The 18,329-nt window shown below is 44.3% G+C and overlaps 1 protein-coding gene across 6 annotated transcripts in view; it reads left to right on the top strand.

The window, feature by feature from the left end:
* USP6NL (USP6 N-terminal like) overlaps positions 1 to 18,329 on the top strand; it is a 205,225-nt gene that overhangs the window by 101,252 nt on the left and 85,644 nt on the right. For all 6 annotated transcript variants that reach the window (XM_090041766.1, XM_090041769.1, XM_090041768.1 and 3 more), the window contains exon 3: positions 3,207 to 3,289. In XM_090041766.1, coding sequence (XP_089897892.1) covers positions 3,207 to 3,289 — 83 coding nt within the window. The remainder of the gene's footprint in view (positions 1 to 3,206; positions 3,290 to 18,329) is intronic.

The following is an 18,329-nucleotide window of genomic DNA, read 5'->3' as shown; positions in this document are numbered from 1 at the left end:
ACTAGTGCTAATTTAAAAGGCAAAAATATACTCATATCGAACTCTGATAGTAAATAATTTCGTATAAACAAAAGTTACCATGTCGTGTTCTTTAAGCCATTTAGCTAGTACAAGACCATGCAAAATGCAACTGGGATGAATATGCCAACAGCCTACTTGCATGTTCCCATTGCATTGTCATTGGCACTGTTACTCTACAATCACTGACTTAAATTTGTAGAATTAAGGGCAGCATTGCACATAATGTTATACAAAGTACAGTGTGGCAGCTCTCTGATTTGAGGGAGCTTGGTCATTTTATTGTTGGCAACATTTGTTTTATAGTGATATTACTGCTATCTTTATCCTAAGCCTTATAGCTTAAAAAGTCCAATTTAGTTTTGTGAATAGTGAGCGCAGATCCTGTTTTTTCCTGATTTAAAAAAAAAAAAATCACAAATTCTCTGATTTAAAAAAAAAATTGCAATTCATGATTAAAATGAAAGGACGTACCCTCCCTTCTCCCCCCCTCCCCCCGGTTCTGCTGGTGCTCCTAATTCTTCCCCATAGCCCCCTCAGGCCTGGTCATGGCCCTCACTCCAACCACTATCCCTCAGCTCTGTTGGTGCCCTTTGCCCCCCACCCACAGCCCCCTGCCCCCCTCCAGTCCTGCTGCGGGGGGTACCCAACTGCTAGGGTTATGGGGCCAGGGACCTGGGTCCACTGCCCCTGGGAGGAGGCTGTGGCTGCTACAGCAGAGTGGAGTCTGGCTCCCCCCACACTGCCTGCTGTGGGCTCAGGTGGGGGCGGGGAAGGCTGGCTCCCCCTGCTGTGCACACTCTTTTGGGGTCAGGAAGGACTTGTGCCCCCCCAGATCTGTGTGTGGGGGAGGGGTGGGGCAGGCTGGCCACTGTGGGGTTGGGCCCCTGCCCTGCTGCCCTCCCTTGGAGACAGCCTGTTGTGGGCAACCCAGTGCTGCAGGGCGGAGTGGGGCTACGCAGGAAAGCTGTTTGCTGCTGTGAGCTCTGCACTGCCCTGGTGACATGTCCCCTGTGCACGGGGCTGCAGCGAGGGGCACAACCCCATGTCTCCCACCCTGGACAAATTGCCCATGGCCCCGTCCCACACTCAGCAGGGGCCTGCACCCGTGCTTTGCAACCCCGGGGCCCAAGCCCCACACACTGCCTGGTTAGGCAGAAGCCCCAGCCCAACTCCCTCTCTCCTTATGGAGGCCTCAGTGCCCCCCTGCCACTTATGCGTGGCAGCTGCTCTCCAAGCTGCCTGGCAGCCATTTGTGGCGCCCTGTGCCTGTCTCGCCCCTTCCCAGCCCCCTGCATGCTGGAACATTGCCAGCCTGCAGAGAGCTCATTGCAAAACTGCAAAATCCATAGGTTTCTCTGCTAAAATGAGAAATCCGCATTTTACTCTGGTAAGGAGGGAAATCTGTGTTTTGCTTTGTTTTTCTGTGAGACCGGGAAAATGTGGATCCCTGATAATGAGTGATCTTTGTTACTTGGGGAATATGATGGCCAGTGGAAGTAGTTCTGGCTGTCACCACCTTATGAGCCTTTGGAGATTCACCACACTCAGATCCCAAATGACGTTTCCCCCCCCCCCCCCCTCCACCTTCAACAAAGGGGAGGGGAACCCCCTCTTCCTGGATTTGAGCATTCGCTTGGAATGGGTGGCTGCGGCTGCTCCAGTCCTAGTGCTGGAGCCGAGGCTGCGCCTGCAGGTAGCATAGGGGAGATGACACCGTGCACAGTCCATGGGCAGGACAACAGAGGGGCATGCAGGGGAAGGAGTGTGGGGGAGACAGTGCAGCGGTACGGGAAGGGCTCCGGTTCTGCCTCTAACCTGGGGCTGAGGCCAGGGTGGTTCTGGTGCCTGACTGGGCTGGGGCTGGGGACAGGGCCAGGGCCAGAGCTGCTGCCCAGGGTAAACAGTAGTGGGGGCGGGTGGGGAGCAAGTGGTCGAGGGGGGCAAGTGGCATGGGGGAACAGGTGGGCAGGGGGCAGGCATCATGGGAGTACAAGTGGTAAGGAGGACAGATGACAGGGTGCAGGTGCCAAGGAGGGGGTCAAGTGACTGGGGGGCCAAGCAGGAAACAAGGGGCAGGAGTCTTTTTTCCATGCTGCAGTGGTGCAGGGGAACACATTTAAGATGACCCTTCAATAATTAGACTCTATACACGGAAAATTATGCCATTTATAAATGTCCATGTATAGAATCTAATTATTGGGGAGGTCCTCTTCAATTCAAAGTAGTCTTGCATTCAGATTAATATGATAGCTACAGCAGTGAATCCACTAATGTATTTGGGTCTCTGATGGGCAAGAATTTACATGAAGGAGACATCGATGGGGAGATTTTTCCAATACAGTCTCAGAATGTATATTACTGAGTATATGAGTATGAAGACTGTGTTTACCCCAGTTGGTGGTCCTGGTAGGCCCTCACGGAGACATCCCTGCTGTTGTCACTGACAAGTGTGCAGTGTGTCTACCTCTGGAAACTTTGATTTCTTGGAAATCATCATCTCTGTCACTTGGGTTAACAGTCTAAGAGGAATTTTGGGGAATCCATGACTTCTCCCTCTCGCTCATCTCTTCTATCTAGGAAGCGTTAACGTATGGCTGGATTTTCTCTCACACACCTAGGACCCATTTTTTTTTTCTTCCCAATCCGATAGACCATTCACATTCTCCTTGTCTTGACTACTGTAGTTTTTCCTTCTTCAGCCTCTTTGACAAGTTTGGTTCAATTTAATCTGAACAACATGCAGTTGCTGAAATATTCTTTGTTTGTTTGTATGATCCTGTGAATCCCCATCCTCTGAATATTTTTACTGTCTCTCCCCTTTCTACCAAATCAAGTTGAAGATGATGTTTCCTTCAAAACCTTTCAAAACTTTTTCCTTCACTGCTTCTTGGTTTTTGTCTAATCACAGTGCTCTTTAACTCAATCATTAGGCTATTAGTTAGTGACATAAATCACTATTAAAAAGGGACAGTTTATAGTCCTCTACTATGGAAGTGCAGTTAGTGAAAATTGGTGGAGTGGTGTTGTCTCTTCCTTCTTAAGCCATATTGGGATTTCTATATTCCTCTTCCAGAATGCCCCCATACAACATTTGCAGAGCTTAGGGCTTTTCTTTTGAGTCTTTGCCATAGCTTACGTTGTGGTGGTATGTAAACCTCCATTAACTCCTTTCTTTTTTATTTCAGGGACGAGAGGGTGCACAGATTGAACCCTGGGAAGATGCTGACTACCGTCTTTACAAAGTCACAGATAGATTTGGTTTTCTACAGTAAGTTCATAATTTGAAAAAGAAAGGTGATACAAAGATTGCCACTGATTGCTTGTATCTTTTGTTGCATGTCTGTCTGGTGATTGCATGCCTATCTGGTGAAAGTATCGATTGCTGCTATTAATAGAACTACTGCAAATTTCATTTTAAATGGTCGTGCCCTGGGGTTTTTATTCCTAGCTTTTTTAATTCCATGATTGAAATTGATCTGTAATAAATACGTAATAGGAAAAGGCTTGAAGTATTTTGTTTAGGTGTGGCAATTTAAAGGAGATACTTCAGCTGCATTATAATTTATTTTGAATTGTATATAAAATAAATAGTATAGATAAAATAAATGCTTAAAAGTTGCAAAGAGCAAATGTTTAAAGTCCCAGAGAAAGAAGCTTCTTTTTATTTATTATCTTAATTTAAAAAAAGTAGGAAATACCATGAAATTCTACATTTATAAAAGACAAAGATTTAGATCCTAAAAGACGTGTCTGTGATTAACATTATGGTTTGAGTAGACCCATTTGAAGTTATTGAGATGCTTCATCATGTATAAAACTAAGCCCACGAATAAATCATTGGAGGGTTGAAGCCTAAAATTGCCTAAACAGTTGGACAAGCTAGAACCTAGTATACATATACCTCCAGGTGCTTCTGTGTTTCAATATAGATTTGATCACAACTTGTTTGTCAAACAATACATCATTAAATTCTGTCCATAATATGTGATATTGGGAGTAAAGACCACTAGAATAAAGGAGGTATGAAGGGAGGTGGCATCGACTTTATGTAGGTGATCTTAACTGAGCTATTTTCCAACTCTCTTTGGCAGTCATTCTTAATGACATCTGTTTATATAGTGAACCCTTTCTAATGATTTAATTGACTATTGGATCAAGCTATAAATAAGTTTTGAATATCTGTATGCGTCTTCAGCGGAGTTGGTTTTCTTCCTTAAGACGTTCTAGATTGGTTTAATGATATATTTTGAGGAGACTTACAGATACTGAATTAATGTAGAATGATTTGCTGGGATTGGCTAACTTAACTCCATTCTGACTGACTGTTTGGTTTTATTAAATATTTGTCTATCAGAGTTCAGAGAAGCTTAGAAGTTGAGAAGTCCAGAATGGTCTCTGACTGATGAAGAAATGACTTTTATGATGCCTAACAAAAATATGCTAATACTAATCTCTTTTTTTTTACTTCTGCCAGCCTTTGTTGTGATTTTGCCATATGGTGCTAATTAGCTGTCAGATTTTATCTGTGGAATGGTTTCACTTCATTAGTGAGTGTAATCGATTCTTGTGCATATGATTTGTAAACTGTATTGGAGTCTTCTGGGATGAAAGACTCTGTATCTTGTAGACTACAGTTTTCACTTTGCAGATATTTTGGATGAGAAGGAGGCAAATTAAATACTTGGCAGTAGGGGTGGCGGGGGGGTGGGGAATTATTTCTTGTTGTTTCCTAAGACCTGGTTCAGAGATCGTAGAAGACACTGGAAAGGTTCTCATTGATTTTGGTGGGAGCTGAGTCAAGTCCTTAAAAGAGTTGCAAACAGATTCTGCACTTACATATTGCTTATTATACTTCTATTAGTTGATTTTTAATGCTTGCTATTTGAATTAACATCCTTCCTTGACTAACCTCTGAGAACTGACCACCCCCCTTATTTTTATTTTATCTTTTTTTTCTCTTCTGTTACTCTGCATTTGGGGAACTCAGCTTCTGTGAACTGTAGTGTTTAGTGCTGTAGAGTAAATCTGTGCTGTGGTCACAGAAATGCTTCTCAGCAGGATAAATTAGCTTGTGCTGAGCTCTGTAGTGATGCAGCTAAACTGTCAAGAACACTGGTACCCAATATAAGTAGGTTAAAGCTACCGCTGATATCTCTCCACAGTGCATTCACTGCTTTGATGCTGAAGTGTAGAAACGCCCTTCCTTAATCACAGTATCATGTTTCCTTTCCACTGTTGATGTTTACCACTGGAACTTGATACTGTATAACATGGGTTGCTAACCTGTGGCACATGGCACAGGCAGCCTCTGTGTGGCACATGACAGGTGTGGGAGGAGACGAGCAGCACAACAGCTGATGGGGCAGAAAGCAGGAGATTGGGTAGGCAGAGCAGAATGGGGAACAGAAAACAGCAGCAGAGCAGAGGGAGGTATTTGGAGTGGTACTTGGAGAGGGTGCAAGGCTAATTTGTGGCATGACTGCCAAAAAAGGTTGGCCCCCATTGCTGTATAGGCAGCTCAATAGGATGCAAAGTAAATGATTTATAACACGCTGCATAAATTACTCAAGTATTTGCAAAGTACAGCTCCTCACTATCTATCCACTAGTGTACTGAGCTGCATTTCATTGTGAGTGGAGTTCATAAATATTTATGAACTTACCCTCATCTATGGGTATCATCAGGGCAGTTTCATGATTCTTGACTCTTAATTAGTTCCAGATCATTTCTTTTACATTATTCTTAGCTGTGCAGTACTTCTTAATAGTAGAAATTTACTTAGAGCAGGAATATCACACTCCTCTTTTAGAAAAGTCGGTTTAGGCTGAACTATACATTCTTGAATTATTATGGTGAGCACATGATCTGTTATGTGGCAGTCTTACTGTGTTATGAACTCATGATTTCAACAGATGATATTCCCAGGCTCAAATCTTATTTGACTGGAATGTAGGCAGCTTGTAGGGCATGCTCAAAGCATCTCTGTGTCTGAGACTTGCAGGACTGCTACTTGGAGCTTGTTGCATGACATTATTGATTAGGACCATGTTGGTGATTTTCAGAGTGCTGTTATACCCCGAGGTGCCTTGAGATCCTTTTAAGGATGACATGAGGTGCCACACAGTGTTAGCGGTGTTAAGCTTACCAACATGATCCGTAAGATAATCCAGAAGTTTCAAACAGAGATGCATGGCTGTGATCTGTTTTGAGTTCTTTGCAACAGAAAAACTTCTCTGTTGTTTTTCTTTAGGTAAAAAAGAGTGAAACTGAGAGCCAGGACTTTGCAAGGGGTGCCTTGAGTCTGTCCAGGGCTGCCTGGAGTCTACAATGGTTGAGAACCACAGTTGTATGTGCTCTATATCTGTTTTGATTCCAGTGAGATCCAGGATGGTTCCTACAGTTAATTTAGCACGGTGGCCACCAAGCAGTGGATCTTGATCCACTGATAGATCTCGGAGCCTCTTGCAATAGATCTTGGAGCGTCTTGAAGTCAATCCGAGGCTGGGGTGGGGGACTGAGTGCCTGCAGGCATGCACGCGTGCACCCCAGTCCACCATGTCAGTCCATGGCAGAGAGAAGTGGGAGTGGGGGCTAGATCGAGGTCCCTGTGGTGAAGGGCAGTAAGTTGCAGGAGCAGGGGTAGGCTGAGTGGGGCTCCAGCCAGATGAGACTTACCTGATGGGGAGGCGCACCCCTAAATAATTTTTTCTCCCTCTGCTTTGATCTGCCTCCCCCCTCTTCCCTCTCCACAGACATACCTGCTGGGCGGGGGGTGGTGGCTGCGCATGGTAGATCTTGGGTTGTTTTTAAATGCCAAAAGTGATTTCCTACTTTAAAAAGGTTGGAGACCACTGATTTAGTACGACTCCTGTGCTATCTCCTGCCCTCTTGGGAGATTAACACTAGCATGGCCGGCATGGATGGAAACTCCAAAAAGAATGAAGTTACTCACTTCACAGTATATGATCTCTCCTTTTAGTTCTCATGGCCATCCTCATCTTCCCCCTCCCCTCATTTACTTGCTGTTGTGGAGCCATACAGACTGTGATTCTGGATGGTGAAGGAGCTGGGCTCTTCCTTGGGGACGAGGGATTGGGGTGGGGATACGCGGAACAAAGATGGACACTGCTGGTCACAGATTCTAACTCTGGTGCTGGATTGCATATGCACAAATGGGAGAGTCACGAGGACAGAACAGCTCAGAAAACCCTGTTTCCTTTGAGGAAAGCAGTGACTTTCTTCCTTTGGCTTTATTACAGTATGGACAAATGTACATTTGGAGCGTTTTTAGTAGGGGAGGGGGAGTTGTTGATCTGGACCTTGCAGCACCTGTTGCATTGTAACGGTTACATGTGCACAAGTGGGGAACAAAAACAAGAGTAGCCAAACTGCTCCAGCTTTAACTTCATCCTGCAGTTGTGCTTCAAGCTGGAGCAGTTGTGCCACATTCGCATCATGCCCAGCTTGTGCACATTTAACCATTAGGACAGAACAGCTGCTGTGCTACTGAACAGCAGCTTCGCCTCTGCTGTTGAAACCCCTCCAAGTATACATTTGCCCAGTGCCCTAAATTAAGTTTAGTATATGGCTGTATAAATGTTCCCAGACTTTTCATTGTTGACCTTGGCTCTGTGGAGCTTATCTTGTGGACACTTCACCCATTTGCAGTTGCCTAATAGTTCTTCAGCAATTACTTAAGGGATCAGTCAGTTTAGGAAAAGGTGTGATTGAGCCTTCTTGGCCAACCTCCCACTCATGCCATTAGAGCCAGGACTCCATGCTTAATATTGTAGCTGATTTGTTAATGCATTTTAGCAGCAGGAAGTAAGGAGAGCTAGAATCATGTCATCGGCCCACAAGCAATTGCTCTGAAGGTCACCAGTGATCCTTGGAAAATTTTTAGACTCTGATTTTGCATCCTACCATTCCTGTAGTAGCTAAAAGAATGTTTGAATTTTTTTTTAAAGACTTAACCTATTAAGCGGACATATTGTAAGCTGTTTAAAACTGGCTATATTCCTTTACTGTTTGGCTTCAGACTTTTAATGCTTCGCGGAGTGGGGGCTTGTTTTTAAGGAGCCAGTGTTTTTATAAATAGGCTAAAGTTTTACGCAGGTGTTAGCTTGAACACCTTTGAGCACTTTTTAAAAGATTTTCATTTGTGAATTGGAACACGTTTTCTCTTTTGTTACCTAAATAGAGCTTTGTTTTGCCAGTTATTGTTAAAAACTCCAGTACAGGAATGTTCTTCCAGAGTATCTAAGCATTTAGGTATTCAAGAAATGCTCAAATTAAAGATGAGTAGTCCACTACCACCTTATGGTACTCAAATAATGGTGTATTACCTATTCCCCAGCCTCTTCTACATGCATAACAAGTTTTGTAAAATTCTTTTCCACTTGCATGCTTATGTCCTTGCATGTTCCTGTGCAAATCCCAGTCTACATGTCCTATGCTGCCATGTGTTTTTCATTTATTTGTAAACTTGCACATGCTCCAGGAACATAGAGCAGATACAGAAGCAGCAGCCCTGCTTGGCCCTGAAGGTCAGTGGCATAGGATTACAGAAGGTAGCATCTCCATTTCATAATCTTCAGGCTATTCAGAGAGCTAGAGAGAATCAAAGACTAATATAAACACAGCAGAGTAAGCAGCTTCCTTGGGTGGTATGGAGATACAGCCCCTGGCCCTTTGTAGGGAAGTCAGGACAGCACAAAGGGACTCTTCCTTGGTCAGTGCAGTGGTTCAGCATGCTGTGGTAACACAGAGGCAAGAAACTGTGCTCCTCCATGTTACACTCCCCAGATCACTGAAGGACTTGCTCATTAGCCACCCTCACTCAACAGAATGCCAATATGTTGATTCATAGTAGAAGTGATATATTTTATTAGACCAAGAAGATTTTTGCAAAAATATTTTTGACACATGGAAGATAATGAATTTTAGCCGATTTAAAAAAAAAAAATGAAATCTTCATAATTTCCCAAGCATGAAGCAATTTTGACCACCTGTAACCTGAGATACTGCCCCTGCCTTTGCTTAAGGTGATTTCGTATCGCCACAGAGCCTCACAAGATTGCTGAGAGATGCCTACCAGCCAAGAACCATCTGCCCAGAGGAGTCAGTATTTCATCTATTGACTCCTCAGTAAAATCCTGTGAAATATGAACTTTCATTTCTACCCAGGAGAATTTTTTACAGTCTTTTTTCCGATGCCTGATGAAGGGCATTTGTGCCAGAAAGCGTGCAATTAAAGAATGTTTTTTGCAAATATCTTGGTTTAATAAAGATATCACCTCTACTATGAGTCCTGATTGCTTTTTCCTCTAGACCAGGGGTTCCCAAAGTTCTTATGTTATGGCCCAGCAAGCCACGGCCCAGCAGTCGCACCTGACCGTGGCTAGAATTTCTGGCCAGAAGACGGGTAAGGATAACCCCACCCTTGGGTGGGAGTGTGGGCCAAACCCTGTGCTGCTGCAAACGCTGCAGAAGGAGCCGCCGCCTGTCCGCCCGGCTCTGGGGGGCCGTGGTTTGCTGGTCCATGGCCACTTCCAGTCTGGCTGCCGAGTAGCAGCTGGCCTGGGGATTGAGACCTCCTGCTCTAGACCAATATGGCTACAAATTGGATGCCTGACAATATGTTGATTGGCACTTACTCATTGTATACCTGATGAGTTATTAAAATTGTAAGTAACAGCTATCACAAATTCTTCACCCATTTCCTTTTTAACCAGCTGTTGAGAGAATTTGTACATTAATAATTATTCTGCAGGCTTGTATATATTTGTCTCATCTCTCTCAATGTCATTATTTATTTATTTATATATATATATTTGATGTGAATGTGTTTTTAGCTCTGTCACCTATCATAATATATAATAATTTCCTCTGAGAGAGAGAACCTCTTGAAGGCCATTCCTATATATTCCTCTTCAAATAAAAAATCAATTGTTTGTAATTCTGAGATGGATGTATTGGAAAAGGCTGTGCTGTACTGTGAACTCCCCCACCTTATTATTAGCCAAAAAAAAAATATATATATAGTAACATGACAACTTGCAGAGCGCATTATGTCAGTGTAGTTTTTAAAAAGCAAGTTAAGAAATGACTGTACTGCATGTAATAAATAACTACAAAATGATGTACTATAATCTGTCTTAAATTATTTTTTCTCCTTCCATGACCCACTTGGTGAAACCATTGTTTTATAGTCCTCTTTATAAATAACACAGGATTATACATTGTAAAGAGCATAGGCATCTGTATGTGTTAAGGAGAAGGCATGCTTCAAGCAGTGTATATCATTAAAGAAATGTGCACTAGCCAATTTCAGGGGTTTTAACACAGCTGTATTTTTTCCACCCATGCCCTATGAATGTTTTTCAGTCAATATTGACAAGTGTTCTGTGGTTTAAGTTGAGTGATTTGGTCTAAGCCTGTCTTTGATCACTTTGTCTCTGAGGGGAACCTGAACGTGTATGAATGCGCTGATTGGAGCATTGAAATTGTGGGACCAGAATGTGGGCGTTGAGCATTTTTAGGACTTGATTCTGCACCATGTCTATTCTCCAGTTTTAAAAAATAGAACTGTATGGTCAAATACCTGCCCAGTGCTGTTGGAATATAGAAATGTGACTTCTTTGCGGTTCTGAGTTCCTTAAAAAGAAGAAAAAAGGGCCAGGTCATCAAGCAGTGCAAATCATTGCATCTCTAATTATTTTAGTGGAGCTGCATCAATTTACATCAGCTGAAAAGTGTGGCTGGTAGTTTTATTCTTTATATCTTAAGACTCTGTTAAAATACTAAACATGGTTTCAGAATAGTTTGCTAGTGCTTAAGATTATTGCATTGCCTGGGGCACATATCAGGCAGCAGAGATCAGTACTCTTCCCTTTGCTGAGGAATGGATACTTACCTGTTCTTTTTCTATCACATTGTATTCTTTAAATGTATTGACTTTTTATTAGCTGTGTAATGCATTTTTGCAGCATGGGGCAAAAATGAAAATAATGAAACAAATAAATGGATTTCAATCAAGAGCTGTTAGATATTCCATTACATGTCATAAAATGAAGCCATTGATTTTTCCCCTCCCCCCCCATATAGCTTTAGCAGGGAGCACTTTGATAGGCATAAATTTGTGGGAGTTTTTTTCTATTGGGATTTTGTGTTTTGTTTGCACATGTGGCTTTTGGGGTTTGTCCCTCTTTTTCATTTCAGTTTATTTGTTGGAAAATTGTCCTGAGTCTCTCAAACAATGAGATCTTCTAACACAGGGGTGGGCAAAATACCACCTGCGGACTGAATTTGGCCTGCCAGGCCATTCTATTTAGCCTGCAGGGCTCCTAAAAAATTTAGAAAATTAATATTTATCTGCCCCTGTCAAAGATGACAGGAGCCAGGGGCCGTAGGACCCAGGGAAAGCCCCAGCAGGCTCCTGCAACAGGAAGGCCTTCCCAGCCCCGCCCTTCCCAGCCAGAAGCCCCTGGCCTGGGACCATGGGGCTGTTTGTGGTTGCACCAGTGCGGGAAAGTCGAGTAAGAAGTTGGGGGAGAACTGTGGAGATTACCCCAGTCCTTGGGGCTGGGCTGGCTCCTACTGAGCCCCACAGTCTGGCCATGCAGGTGGGATCTGGCAGCCAGAGAGGGTGGGGAAGGAGTGGAAGTGAGTGGGAGCATGGGGCCTGCACCAATGTCATGGGGCCAGTGCTGGCAGGGCAGCAGGGGTGTGGGGTGTGAGCTGGCAGCATCTGTGGAGCCCGGCTGGGCTGCACCTGCAGGGAGAGGGGACAGCTGACCTGGCTTCACAGAGCCCCATCTGAATGGGAGCCCACGCTCCTGTTGCCCTGATCTGGGCCCCTCTGGCGCTCGCCCTAGGACAGTGGCGCAAGCCCTGCACTCCTGCCTGGCTGCTGCGGTACAGGCGGGGAGCAGTGTGCACCACGCAGCCCTGACCCCATGCGCCCTGCGCTCGCTCACAGGTTACGAGGTGGTGTTCAGTGCAGGGAAAAGTGGCTGCTCCCCTTCCCTGTGGCTGGTGCCCTGTGCTGTAGCCACTCTCAGGCCACCTAGGGCTGTCTTGCCTGCAAGTGGCTGTGGCACAGGGTGCCAGCCACAGGGAGGGGGAGCAGCTGCTTTTCTCTGCGCCGAGCACCAGCTTGTAACCTGTGGGCGAGTGCGGAGCATGTGGCGTTGGGGCTGCGCGCTGCTCCCCGCCTGTACCGCGGGGCAGGGGCACGTGGGTGCCAGCAGCAGGTGGGTGGGAGCGCGGGGCCTGCACTGGTGTTCTGGTGCCGGCGCTAGCGGGGCCCAGAGCAGGGGCTCTGTGGAGCCGGGGTCACCTCCCCGCTCTCTCTGCTGGTGTAGCCCAGCACAGCTCCACAGGCCTCTTGCAGCCCGTGCTCCACACTCCTGCCTCCCTGCTATGGGCCCTGCTGGCACTGGCCTTGGGACATTGGTGCAGGCCCCGCGCTCCCACTTGCTTCAACTCCCCCCGGCCTCCTTTCCCCACTTTCCTGCCCAGCCACTCTGCACTGCATGGCTCCTGTATCCACACATCCCCACAACCCCCCGTATGCAATCACTTCTGTACACACACCACGAATGCCCACAAATCAGGACAAAAATATATTTTTAGATTTAAATTTAAATATATTATTATGGGTGTCTAATAGTCTTAGTATGTAATTTGTTCCCCCCTCTCCCCCCAAAATGGCAACCCGCCTTCCCCAAAGGAATACTTCCAGGGGCAAGGGGAAGGACTTCCAGTGGCAAAGGTCAGAAGTTAGGGACAGGACTTCCAGTGCCAAGATGGTGACCAGGTGGTGGGGCACCTGTCAATGGGCGGGGCTACCCATGTGGCCCTTGAAGGCTTGCCAAAACTTGGTAAGCGGCCCCCCACCCGAAACAATGGCCTGCCGCATTCTAACACCATTGCTGCTTTGTTTTATACATCTCATGTCATCTTTACATTAAAGCATCTGATGTCCAGAAGCAGATACATGACTGGGTTTTGCAAACTCTTATTCATGCAAAAAGTGTCATTTTCTGTAATAGGATTGTGAACATGTCCACCCAGGTAAATGTTCATCCAGGCCAGAGACTAAAGGAACGTTTACCAAGCTTTTGATACCTGGAACACAGGATTTTCCAGATTAAAGTAGTTAACAAACACACTACGTTCTCACATCTGAAAAGGAGTCACAGAGTAATAGAGAAGTAGGGCTGGAAGGCACCTTGAGAGGTCATCTAGTCCAACCCCCTGCCTAAGGCAGGATCATCCCTATCCAAACCATCCTAAACTACCATATTTACTCAAATAAAAATGATGTGTTTTTGTCCAATTAGCATGTGGAATAAAGTCCCTTGTCTTTCATTTGCATTCAAGGAAACCTCATTAAGTACATAGACTATCATTAACCTGCTTTTAAAAGCAGCATGTTTTTAGTAATGGAAAGCAGCTATGAAACTGGTACAATGCAGTCAACACTGAGTATGACTATCAAATACATGCCCTATATTGAGCAAACGTGTTAATGGGAACCTCTTATTTTTCTTTTGTGCAGCCCTTAAAAAAAATGAAAAAGGCAGTTGCTTCCCCAAGGGGGAGAGAGCATTGGGCCTCGAGGTACTGCAGTAGCAGGGCAGCACTTGGAAAGGCCCGAGTAAGTCCAACACCCTCCCCTGGTGCCAGAAATGCTGATGGGAACCTACCCCAAGAATAGGTTTGCTGTAGCCTGTCTGAGAGAGACATATGGCAGTGGCCATTATGTTCAGTCCCCCTCAGCACTGACTCTTATTGTCCCTGCTATAGCAGTGGGAGAGGGACAGATTGGGGGCAAACCTCCAATAATTCGATTCTGTACCTGGAAAATTATCACAAATATATAACTGTTTCATATATAGCATGTTGAGAATCACTGACCCTACCTGGGGCCATTTTAGGGCAGCGGGGCCAGGACCTCACCCTACTGTTTCCATAGTCTGCCCCTTCCTGGTCGTCCTTGCTGCAAAGGAGTGGAGGGGACAAGCCGGGCTGCAAAATGCAGCTGCAGCGCTTGCAGCAGAGTGTACTGCTGGGAGCCTGTGGGGCTAGCCAAGGGGCTGCTTGGCGGTGGGGAAGGCAGTAGTCCCCAGAGGAGCAACCACAGATGCTGCTGGAGTAGCTGGGCAGGTGCATGGTGCTGTACCGGGGAGAAGAACACTTACCTCCTCACGCAGGAGGATCTGCCGGCACACTTTTGTGTGCTCCGGGCCACCCTTTGGGATTCACTGGGTTTATAGGATTGGTCTCTGACTGCTCTCGGAAACCAAATGTGTTTGTGAGGTACAGGGAGGCATGTGCAAGTTGTGCAGAATGTAACTTGGAGGAGAGCGAGGCTGCTGCGGTTGTTGTATCAAGGAAAGAGAGAATAAAAATGGAAGAATTTTAATTTCAACTTCATTGATCTTGGAAGCAGATGTAAATAAATCTGGATGCCAGAGCTGTAATAGCTTGAACACTAAGATTGTTAGGGAAGGTCGAAAAGCAATACTTCATGGTGACATATAACCAATGTCATTCAATTTCTAGGCCAACTTAGGGACTAATGGACTCATTAAGTGGCACAAAGATGTGCAGAAAGATCTATACCTTTTTTTTTTTTTTGCCCCAACACAGATGGATTATGAATTCAGATTTTATTAAAATAGTGGTATTTCTAGCTGTCCTCCAAGCTGGCTGTCATTCCTTTTGGTTTCTCAGCCGTCTGTGAGGCAGGGTCAGGCCTGTCTGTCAGGATGGTGACTTGACTCCTCCCTCCCTGGGGAAGCCATAGTAGTGTCCGTCCTGCAGCTGCCGAAGGCAAGACCTTAAAAAAGTGCAACTCTAACCTTGGAGATTGTGTCTGTCTTTCTTTTATTTTTATTATCTTTTGTATTAAATCCATTAATATGCCATTTTATCTTTCTCACAGAGTGTTTTTTCCTCCTGAGATTAGAACTTTCACTATAAACCCTTAACACAACCTCACGTACGGCACACCACAAATTCAGCCTTAAAATGTGATGCATTTTTCAAGACAGACTCTACTCTAGAATTATACATTGCTAATCAGCACCAGCGAAATTGTTGGGAAATGCTGTTAAAAAGCAAATTGGGCTCCAATTAACCTTTTGGCCTTTTTTAACCTACCATGCATGCGCTTAGGATATTTTTTAAAAAATGAGAAATGCTGGAAGGATTTCTATTTTTTTTTTTTTTTAGTTTAGTAATTGAAATGCAAAAAACATTTCAAGATTCATTTTATTAGCATTTGAGAAGATCCATTTTTTCTTTCAAAGCACTCTGTGATTTTTTTTTTTTTAATAAAGAATATTTTAATTACAGCCTTTGAAGGATTACAGATGACAGCATCCAAACATGACTAACAATATAGTAAACATTTATGAGTGCTCCATACACGCTTCAGGTTAAGCCATTTTCTTTATAATTTTGTCTTATGACTCCTGTTTAAAAATTTATTCAGCTAGATTTACTGCTTATTTAAACCGTGGAGGCACAGAGAACAGTGATATTAATGACCTTTCAAATTGTGAAATTGCTGTGGTGCTCCAATGTTAAGGCATGGAGAGCTTTGTATTTAACAATTAAATTTTAGCTTTATTTAAACATTAGATAACACAGCAATATGTTGAACCTGGTATAAGTTTCATCCATTTTATATTCTGTCCCTTCCAGGTGAGGACCCCTGCTTTTCACAATGGTGGGTAATGAACACACACTCACTCGTACATAGCAGTTATCTTGCATATATTTCTCTTTCCATATATACATATTAAACTTTTGTCCTTGTGATTCTTGACCTTATTAGACTTGAGACACACCTGGGAAAATCCCGCCTTTTAGATTACACTCACTTCTTGAATATGGAAAAATGATAGAGCAGTTTTCCTGTTGCGAAGAACTCACAAAGACCACAACAGGTCAGAATGGTTTTGATCGGGTGGACTCCTGTTTGAAATGTCTGAGTTTATCTTGTGAATCATGTGTAGGTGTTTGTACTCCTAACAGCGTTAATATTGCATGGTACCCCTAAAAGGATCGTATGACTTCCCAGGGGGTCATGGGGACCTTGTTGGGAGTCAGTGTTGTACCTCGATGTGCATGCCACAGCTCTTTGTCTTTCCTTTGCTGGTAATACTGGTTATTGCACTTGCTTCTCAAACTGAAATGTGGTCACAAATACTGTGAAGAATTAGTCAGTGGCCACTCTTTTTCCTTTCCCGAAGCTCCCTTTTAAGAGTTTGTCTGTTCTAACTGTCTGGGTACATGATATCTAGTGAATGACCATTTGGTGCAAAATGCATAAGCTGTCTTGAGAGCAGGGACCAGAACACAGGACGACTTTACCTGAGTGACTGCCCTAGACGCATACACTTTCTCACTGGCATTACGAATCTTTCATTCTTGGCTGCATGGTGTTACAGTTTCAACACCAGGATTTGAGTTCCCCTCCTCTCACCTAGTCTTTAAATTGGTCATCTATAGGTAGCTAGCTGTGTTAGTCTGAAGTCAGGCAGGAAGCAGGGCAGTGTCCAGTGTAGACCGGGTGATGGCAATGTCCATTGATAACCTCTGCCAGAACAGGCTGCCTATAAGAAGCTTTTTCCTCTCTGAGCCAGTTAGTCTCTAAGTTGCTGTCCTGGCGTAGTACATGGCACTCTTCTAAAGTGAGACATGTTTGATACACTTCAAGTGGAGGACATTGAACCCAGGCTTGCCACTTTTCTTTTTGACTCCTCTAACAGCTAGGGGTGGGGACCACTGAATTCTCTTCAACCATGTTTGTCTGTCGTTTATGCCCAAAGAGGCAACCTGGAAGGCCAGTGAGAGGGTTTCAAGCTTGGATCCCTTCTCACCTGTTGCCTGTGTCTGTGAGAACATTACAGAAATTCCTTATTGCAGCACATCCTGTTGGCTATTTAAGACAACCCAGTGTGCTGAGGGTTGTAAATCTGTGTCTAGCAGCCTAACGTGACTCTCCCCTGGTGCGTTATATAGGGAACTGGGAATTCTGCTGCGTGCTGGCTGCCACCCTTAAATGCCTTTGTGGATCTGGGCTTCTGTGTTTGGCTCTTTCAGGGTTAGCAGGGCAGCATTCAGGATGCTCCTCTTTTTTTTTTTATGTTACCTTTCTATTCTGATGGGAGAAAATCTCTCAGAATAGGCTTTCTTTGTATGGTTTGCTTCTTGTGATGTCCTTAATGATGTACGGTTTGTTTACTGTCCAGTACAGTCCTTGATGATGTTCGGTTTGTTGATGATGTTTGTTTGCTTTCTGTGCTTACTTTTAATTGAAGCCAATAGTGCAAATTTGCCTATTTTCTAGGCTTGTGGATTTGCAGGGCATTTCTTGAACTTTCCTTGGAATCTGTTGCCAAAACACTTAAGCCTTTCCATCTCTTCAGGACACCCTCAATCTGTTTCTCCTTAGGGTTTTTTCAGGATGGCAAAATTGACAGACTAGCACTTGAGCTGCTTCTAGTCTGTAACATGTCCCTCGGCACTTTTTCCTTTTGGTACAAAATAAAATTGAAAGTCTGCTGGGACCCTATCAGGTTCAGTACTGTTAGTAAAATCATTAGTTACATGTAGAGCTGCAGTAGTAAAAAGGATTTTTGTGCGTGATGTCTTTTATTGGATCAGTAATATATTTGGGAGGAGCATGTACAAGTTTTTGGGTATAACAATACCTTTCTCAAGTCTTTGGTAACAAAAAGCTTGTCCAGGTCCCTCCCAACTATACAGTTTGTCCAATAGAAGACATCACTTGCATAAATCCTTGTGTCTTGCATTTTTTCCTGGACTATCATGGCTACCCCATCACTCCAACATTTACCAGTTGTGAAAAGAACAGGTTTCAGGCACCACCTGTTGCCTCTGTCTTGACTGTAGTCACGTGCAACAAGAACTTGTGTTGAAACATTTCCATGTTTCCTCCCTGTTGCCTTTAAACCATAATTTTGCTGGCAGTCTTAATTTTTTGCTGATGTCAGTATGTTTAGGCGTGTGAAACCTGCTGAGATCTTCTGGCTGCTCTCAAATCCATTCACTCCTCATACCTTGTGATGGTAATATTCAGTCACAGAGTGCTTGCATTTAACAACTTAACTATTTAACCATAAAATATTTTAAACCTACTTACAATACGGTCACAGTCTGGCTTCCACATGCTGAAAACAACCTTCTGTCCTCTGCAGTCCAGAAGCCCACTTTTCAAAAAATGGAATATCTTTACAAACAGGCCCTGCAGAAAAGTCCACAGCTAA

This window comes from Crocodylus siamensis, chromosome 4 (genome assembly GCF_052110815.1).
Source record: "Crocodylus siamensis isolate JL-2025a chromosome 4, ASM5211081v1, whole genome shotgun sequence".
In the NCBI taxonomy this organism is placed as follows: domain Eukaryota; kingdom Metazoa; phylum Chordata; order Crocodylia; family Crocodylidae; genus Crocodylus; species Crocodylus siamensis.
Note: the sequence above shows the minus strand (reverse complement) of the source record. Positions and strands in the feature narration are given on the sequence as shown.